Genomic DNA, 8,487 nt, shown 5'->3' with positions numbered 1-8,487 from the left:
CGCGCCCCACTAGTGGGGAATAAAGACATGACAGGTGGGGCGCAATGAACGGAGAAAATTAGAAATGGGTCATTAATACAACTAAATTAAAATAACATCAGTTCGGGGCGTGAGAGAAAAAAGTGGAACCATAGAGCAACAATAGCGGTTTACCGTCGGCATGTTAATACAAAGAAACAACAGGCAGTAAACCTTATTAACCAAAAAGCCAGATGAAAAGAAAATATTGTTGAAGGATTCATGGTGGGAATGGTGGGGGCAGAGGAGGGACCCATGTGTGTCTTGTGTCTTAAACCACTGGCAGCAGACAGCATGAGACCCAACCAATTAAGAAGACATTTAGAGACGTTAATAAACCACTCGACGTCTTTGAAAGAAAGTTGGCAGAATACCGTTAGCAGAAAAATCGCATGGTAAAATCCACATCAGTGAAGAGCAAAGCACAAATGGCTTCATTCCAAGTTGCATCCAGAATTGCCCAGTGCAAAAATCGTACACAATTGCTGAGCAGCTCATTCTCCCTGTAACTGTAGACATGGAGTCGATTACGTTGGATGAGACAAGTGCTGCAAAACTGAACTATCCCCTTGTCAAACGATACAGTTGCACTTATATTTTATCTGTTTTGAACTTAGTGTTATTTCATATTAAAATAAATTTGAACTTTTAAAATTGTCTGATTTCGTTATAATTTTTTGACAAGTGGGGCTTGAAAATTCGCCCACCCTCTTAAGTGGGGAATGACAAAAAATGTTTGAGAACCACTGCTTTAACTGCAGCAGCCAGTGGAAATTTTTAATTAACTGGTTAGTCATTTAGTCTATATAGGATGTCAAGGAATACTAAAAAATGTACATCACAATTTGTTTATAAAAATTTATTAAGTGATATTTCCCTCCACAATTGTTCCTGATGAATTTTTGTTGATTGACTATATATTAATTGTCACACATGGTGACACAACCTTTCCATCTACAGTCATTTAAGGGGTATTATCCCATATAGTGTGTAAGTATACATACATTCTCATATACAGTATGCATACAAATACATGTGTATTTGTACTGCATGTTTCTTATGTACATATTTGGCTCATTATTTCTGTCATGTACTAGACATTGTGGTACCATGAACACCCAACTTATGTAATGTGCAGCAGAAAGTCATGGGAACTTTGTCAAGTGTTACTTATTTACACAGCTGTGTGCTGGCAGGTTATTTTGAATTCCACTTCTATCGGAAGAAGGAAAATGCAAACCAAACTAGGTACCAAGTGAACAGAAGGAATATAAACAGACTTTTAAACATTTGATTAGGAAGTTTAAAAAGAAAAGGGAAAAAACTGTAAAGATTTGAAAATGTAAAGTTGGCAGTGTTTCCTGTGGTTGTTCTTGAATGTTTATATCCTACACTGAATTTACCTGAAAGCTTCAGCTACTGAAGCATGAACACAAGATTACTGCTATAAAAAGAGCTGTTTATAAGGAACTCAACACAAACCAAGGAGTCTTGATCGTTTTAGTAATGTAAAGATCTTTAAAAGTCATTTTCATTTCTATTCTGAGACTATGAAGATGAAGCCTCACAGCAATGCAAGAAGATGGTGTGCAGCATTACTTCTTTCTCAAAGGATCCAGGGCTGCATCACTGTTACCTAGTCATTAAACCTCTCCCTGAACCAAGACATCTGGCATTTTCTGTACAAGTGGAGGTAGTGGAGGTCCTCCTTTAGGTTGTTCCAAACATTTGGTGAGGCAGCTTTTAGTTTTCATGCTCAGAGCCACAGACCTTTTTCACAGCACACATCTTGAATCTTCACAGTATGTAGTGCACAGGTGTAGCTACCACTGTTAAAGACAGCTGAGTTCTTTTAATTGTCTCACTATAGAACGTCACTCAGCGAGCATGCTCCACCTCCATGCTGGAAACAGCTCACATAAATGAACTGCAGCCATCATGATTGTCATCAATTGCATGTGTACTTTTCCTGCTAGGTTGTCAGAATCATCTGCCTGAGGATCTGGGAACAGCTGAAAACGGGATTATTTATTCTGTTTATTCATTCTTATTGTATTGATGTTTTTAAAAGTTTTATTCCTTCCAATATTTTATTTGTGATTGTCTTTTATCTGTTTAATCTATTGACTTATTAAAATATAACATATGTTGCCTCTGAATTTAGTGGAGTAAAAGTATTAAATACGATGAAATACAATTCTTCAAGAACAAGCACCTCCAACATCTTAAGTACAGCGACTGAGTAAATGTGGTTACATTTCATCACTGAAAGAAAGTCAAAACAAAATGCACTGGTCTTACAGACCAGCTACATGATTAGGTCTTGATAAACAACACATCATTAAAAGCCCCGACCCCCTTGTTCTCCTCTAGAATTTTCACACCTCCTGTTCTATAAAAGCAGGCTGCACCTGAATTTCAGGTTCTTCTGATTGAAGCCATGAATCTGGCAGCTGCTCTGGTGCTGCTTCTCACTGGTAAGACTGTAGAAACCATCAATATGTATCAATCTTTTACAAGACTTATTGTAAAATGTGCATCTGTTTAAATACTCCTTGTGAAGTTCTCTCAATCATTGTTCTATCTTTCGCATTAGAAGTACTTATTTTCTCCTGAGCCACTCATTTTCTGTTTATCTACCTTGCATATCTTTATCAGCTCATATGGCCAGCGGTGCCTTGTGGCAGCTTGGGGTGATGATCAGCTGTGTCCAGCCTGGTGTTAACCCTCTAGCATACGACAATTACGGCTGCTGGTGTGGCATCGGAGGAGGGGTGGGGGCTCCTCGGGATGAAGTGGACATGTAGGAAGCAGGCAATTCTGCAGTTTTGGTTCCAAACCATTTCTAAAATAAGCCTGGGATATGAACTGTTTCCCCTGTATTCTCAGGTGCTGTCAAGTTCATGATAAGTGCTATGACACAAACAGAAATGTGTCTGGATGTGACTCCCTTATGCAACATCCCTACATCCTGGTTTATGGTTACACCTGTTCAAATCAGCAAGTGACCTGCTCAGGTAAGACTGTGACTGGGATAAACTAGAGGCGCTTTGACACACTCGTATACATAGACATCAGTTTCTTACCATTCTGAATGACTGTGAAGCTATGCCTTGATGAAATTCTAAGACCTAAACTGGAAATGTTCTGAGATGATACTGGTCAAAATTACACAACATCTCATAAAATTTTGAATCCTGCTTTTTGGAAGGGAATTTTTGTTTTACACTTCCTCGTCTGGTCATTTAATTGAGTTCACAACACTTTTAGGCCGCATTACGCACGCAGTTTCTGACAGCTAGGTTGTCAGAATCGTCTGCCTGAGGATCTGGGAACAGCTGAAAACGTTCAGGTAACTTTAAATCTACCCCTTTAGCTAGGCTTTGGATTGGAACATTTTAAGGGCATTATCTATTGTTTTTTCATTTTTACTGTATTGATGTTTTTAAAAGTTTTATTTCTTCCAATATTTTATTTGTGATTGTCTTTTATCTGTTTAATCTATTGACTTATTAAAATATAATATATGTTGCCTCTGAATTTAGTGGAGTAAAAGTATTAAATACGATGAAATACAATTCTTCAAGAACAAGCACCTCCAACATCTTAAGTACAGCGACTGAGTAAATGTGGTTACATTTCATCACTGAAAGAAAGTCAAAACAAAATGCACTGGTCTTACAGACCAGCTACATGATTAGGTCTTGATAAACAACACATCATTAAAAGCCCCGACCCCCTTGTTCTCCTCTAGAATTTTCACACCTCCTGTTCTATAAAAGCAGGCTTCAGCCAAATTTCAGGTTCTTCTGATTGTAGCCATGAATCTGGCAGCTGCTCTGGTGCTGCTTCTCACTGGTAAGACTGTAGAAACCATCAATATGTATCAATCTTTTACAAGACTTATTGTAAAATGTGCATCTGTTTAAATACTCCTTGTGAAGTTCTCTCAATCATTGTTCTATCTTTCGCATTAGAAGTACTTATTTTCTCCTGAGCCACTCATTTTCTGTTTATCTACCTTGCATATCTTTATCAGCTCATATGGCCAGCGGTGCCTTGTGGCAGCTTGGGGTGATGATCAGCTGTGTCCAGCCTGGTGTTAACCCTCTAGCATACGACAATTACGGCTGCTGGTGTGGCATCGGAGGAGGGGTGGGGGCTCCTCGGGATGAAGTGGACATGTAGGAAGCAGGCAATTCTGCAGTTTTGGTTCCAAACCATTTCTAAAATAAGCCTGGGATATGAACTGTTTCCCCTGTATTCTCAGGTGCTGTCAAGTTCATGATAAGTGCTATGACACAAACAGAAATGTGTCTGGATGTGACTCCCTTATGCAACATCCCTACATCCTGGTTTATGGTTACACCTGTTCAAATCAGCAAGTGACCTGCTCAGGTAAGACTGTGACTGGGATAAACTAGAGGCGCTTTGACACACTCGTATACATAGACATCAGTTTCTTACCATTCTGAATGACTGTGAAGCTATGCCTTGATGAAATTCTAAGACCGAAACTGGAAATGTTCTGAGATGATACTGGTCAAAATTACACAACATCTCATAAAATTTTAAATCCTACTTTTTGGAGGGGAATGAACACAAGTATATCTAAGTGTGTGTTTATAAACACAGTATTTACCTGAGTGTTTATATAAAAACTTTTTTTGGCTGATTAACAGAACAACACTGATAGCATTCAGTGAATAGCAGAGTGTCACTTGACTATTGACAATAAATTTAAGACTGTACTTGTAACCTAGTGCATAGATATGCTATAAAGTAAGTAGCTGTGTTCAAACCAATATACATATGTGTATATACACACAGTAGGAATGACACAGTCAAGGACTGAGATTTGTTACCCACACTACAAAGCTCTAAGTGATAAGTACACAACCAGACTATTAGCATTATGTTTTAAGTGTGATCCATGTTTTATTATTCAGCAGCTACTCACTCACTGACTCAACTGTCTCTCCAGCTACCAACAATAGGTGCCAGGCTGCTGTGTGCGAGTGTGATCGGGCGGCAGCTGAGTGCTTTGCTAAGGCCACATACAACCCTGAAAACAAGAAGCTGGATCACAAAGCCGACTGTTAAAATCCATGCCCCTTAAAAAAACAGAATGGTGGATTTGAAAAATGTTTTCAAATTTTCATTTATCGCTATGCATCAGTTTAACATAAGGAAAATAAAGTGAGGCTCATGTTGCCTTCCAGCTGAATTTCTCCCTCTTGTCTATTTACACACATATGAAGGGTTTTTGTGGCAGAGGCTCCAGCTGTGCTTATCCTTGTACTTTAAAAACATTTAAAACATTTAGTTTAATCCAATTTCAAGTCGGTTAATATGGAAAATTAGATGTGATTTTTTTTTTTCATAATAAACCAACAGAAGCTTGGGTTTGTTTCTAGGACTGTAATTTGTTACCTGAAAGGAGAACATTAGTTAAATGTGCTCAGTCAATCGTCATCTGGATTAAGTGAGGATGCAATGAAAACCTCACTTGACCCCTGTTTTTAGGTTGTATGGTTGGATCAGACACTGTGCAGCAACTAAAATATCCACGAAGATACCAATGACAGCTCAGACAAATGAGGAAGACTTTTTGGTCCAGTTTCAACAAAACAATCCAAATATCAGCTGTGTACAACAACTAGATTAACAATACAAAAGATTTCAAAATAAAGAGGCTGGATCATGGTTCTTTGGATTATACTGGCTTGTAGAGAAGAGTGGTCACATACTTCTTTTTGTATCGGTGTGTTGCACTGAGGACCATCACCCCGTCCTACAATACAAGAAGAGTATTTAGATGCAAATGAGGGTTATACAGCAGCTGAAGTTTACAATGCTAAATCAAAAATGTTTTCCTATTTTTAATTGAAAATTTGGTACAATTCTAAATACAGGGAATAAAAATTTGAGTTATAGCATCAACACTTTGGACAATGATAGTTATGAGTAAACAGAATAATACTAGATTCAAGGTAGAAGTACGATAGCTTACAGCACCAACTCAAAAAGTTGGGATGCTATGTAAAATTAAAACTGAAAACTGATTTGTAAATCATCTGTGTTCTATATTACATGGAAAAAGTAGGGACAGTAAAGCGTTTACCACGGTGTGATGTTGCTGTTCATTTTCACAACACAAAAGACATTTAGTGACCGAGGACACCGAGTGATTGTGTCAAGTGTCATTTTGTCCCATTCTTTACAAATCACTATTTTCAGTTTTAATATAGATTTTACATACCATCCCAACTTTTACTGATTTGGGGTTGTATAATAACACCACTAAAGATTTATGCCCTTCCTAGCAGAGAGCACAAGTCATCCAGCATTTTGTGTCCACATCAGTCGTTGCACATAATGCTCTAGGCAACCAGCGACACTTACTCCCTACAATTTGAACAACATCCATTAGGTTAGTAGGTATTTTGTCTGACAGACAGAGGGGGTTGATCAATAAGTTTACACTGCTCTCAATGTGAGCGAGAAGAATTTAACAAAGCAAATATGTCATAAAAAGATCTGCTACCTTGATGGAGAGGGCGTACAGGTGATTAAGCATCACATGATTGGGCTCTGGAAGCAACGTCGGGTCACACTGAGGAGGATTTAAAGAGAAGATGACCTTTGTAAGCTGTCATAACAGATTCCTAGAGCAATCCATGCATCATTAAGACAAGCTCATATTCCTGCATCAAGTCTGCACTTACAGAGACACCTGTATCCTTGTTGAGCAGCACTTGCAGCAGGTGGGGAGGTAATTTAGGAGGAGGTTTGAGCTTGTCCTCCGACTTGGCCACATACGTGTCCTGTTGGTATGGGCCAGGAGGGGAACTGGATAACTCTGGGAAGGAATGATCACAGAACACAATTTAATACAGCCTCACACCAAAGGAATAAGGTAGACAGAATTAATCAAATTTCATAAATTGGCAAATATCACAGATTAACACAGTATACTTGAAAAGTAACTAGTCAGTGTTCAATATGTAGCCAGTCTGAATGTACCTGAGATGTCTGCAGAATCCTGTGAGTCAAGCCTGAGGGCATCAAAGACTTCAAAGTCAGTTCTCTTCACTTGGATCACGTTATTGACTGTTCCAGTTTTAGATGTCATCACAGCCTGGGACAGCATGTAGAGAGAAATTAAATCTAGACACCTAGGAGTGTAGATTAGATATGTCTAGCAGCAAGAATAATGGGAGTACACTTTGAGTCTAAAATTGCCTCTTCACTCACGCCATTAGGATCCAAAGTCCACTGACCATCTACACAGAACTTATACTGGTGCTCTCCCTCAGGCAGGTCCACTATAGCCACAAAGTTTTTCTGACTGGGTTTGAGAAATAAGCACATGTCACATTTTCATCAAGCATGTAGGATAACACATTCTGCGTGAGTCCTACTACCTTCTGTTGAGTGGGATTTTGGTGGCCCAGTTGTTAAAAGAGCCGGACACAAACACTTCCTTGCCGACCCCCGACCAGCAGAACACAGTCGGTCTAGCTTGCCCAGGGTTTTTGCTGTTACTGTCCAGGTCCTGCTGCCAAGCCAGAAATTCCTGCATTTCCTGCTTAGTCTGGACAACATGATGTCAGTGTAGTGTTGCCACGCTATCCTCTCGCACGGTTCCCCAACACAACACTTCCTGACTGAACAACCAGCTGAAGACAGGTTTGTGTATGGGTTTTGAAAAATGAAGCTACATCGTTTTCTTGCAAACTTTGTTTATGTGTCGTCCTCATAAAAGGTAACGAGAACAGACATAATACACAAGCTTCTTGCACAATTTCACATTTGGTTTTTTGGTATGGAGTTGTAGGCAAGTCAGCTTAATCCGACTCTGTTAGCTACAATATGTTAGCAACACCTGCTGATTCATAGTAACTGATAGACTGGACAGTTACTTTGTATGATTGAACATGTAATGTGTTTACAAAATGTTTGACTTTGCCTGTACAAACAATATAGTCTCCCCAGAGAGGTTATGAATGGACCACTGATGTGCCAAGTACGTATGTTACAAAGCATAACAAAGGTTTTTAGATGTTTTTCCCTTTTTGTAAGCAGCCGAGGAAGTCCTTTCCAAAATCAGAATCACTTAGCAGAAACTCAACACTTGCTTGAAATGGGTTAATAAGTATTGCCCTTAGTTTTCGTTACATTGTTAACTGTGTGCTGTACAAAGGTGGAACTGTTTTGTAAACACTTCATCGTAATGCTTCCTGTAAACTGCTTAAATCTGACACTTTAAAGTTGACTGTTGAAGAGCAATCCTTCTGTTGCACATATGGTTTGTTCTTTCATTACAATGAAGATGTAAAAGTACTCACAATTATGGTATTAATAATTTAGCTATGTATCCTATTTCTAAGTCATTTAAATGTGACACCAGTTTTGGTACAACTGTGTGAGTCTACCTTTGGCTCTTCTCTCTGGAACAGGTCTGAG

General features: G+C 38.9%; 2 protein-coding genes across 6 annotated transcripts in view; one reads left to right on the top strand and one right to left on the bottom strand.

Annotated features, from left to right (window-relative positions):
* Window positions 1-5,239, top strand: part of LOC109954844 (phospholipase A2, minor isoenzyme-like) — a 6,246-nt gene extending 1,007 nt beyond the window's left edge. For 2 of the 5 annotated variants that reach the window (XM_020590465.1, XM_020590467.1), the window contains exons 2-5: window positions 2,392-2,495; window positions 2,677-2,821; window positions 2,908-3,035; window positions 5,003-5,239. In XM_020590465.1, coding sequence (XP_020446121.1) covers window positions 2,459-2,495; window positions 2,677-2,821; window positions 2,908-3,035; window positions 5,003-5,121 — 429 coding nt within the window. In that variant the 5' untranslated portion in view covers window positions 2,392-2,458 and the 3' untranslated portion in view covers window positions 5,122-5,239. Of the gene's footprint in view, window positions 1-2,391; window positions 2,496-2,676; window positions 2,822-2,907; window positions 3,036-3,550; window positions 3,877-4,057; window positions 4,203-4,288; window positions 4,417-5,002 lie in introns of those variants that run through there. The other 3 variants (XM_020590463.1, XM_020590468.1, XM_020590464.1) reach the window with 2 other exon arrangements.
* A 185-nt stretch (window positions 5,240-5,424) lies between these two features.
* Window positions 5,425-8,486, bottom strand: prkab1b (protein kinase, AMP-activated, beta 1 non-catalytic subunit, b; the record flags this gene model as incomplete). Its single annotated transcript, XM_020590415.1, has 7 exons — window positions 5,425-5,812; window positions 6,566-6,634; window positions 6,747-6,880; window positions 7,045-7,159; window positions 7,276-7,369; window positions 7,446-7,615; window positions 8,457-8,486. Coding segments are annotated over 7 exons (690 nt in total), but the record flags the coding sequence as incomplete, so codon positions are not given.
* Window position 8,487: the final 1 nt, after the last annotated feature.

Source organism: Monopterus albus, unplaced genomic scaffold (genome assembly GCF_001952655.1).
Source record: "Monopterus albus unplaced genomic scaffold, M_albus_1.0 scaffold12.1, whole genome shotgun sequence".
NCBI classification, from domain to species: Eukaryota; Metazoa; Chordata; class Actinopteri; order Synbranchiformes; family Synbranchidae; genus Monopterus; species Monopterus albus.
This window is presented reverse-complemented; position numbering and strand designations above follow the sequence as displayed.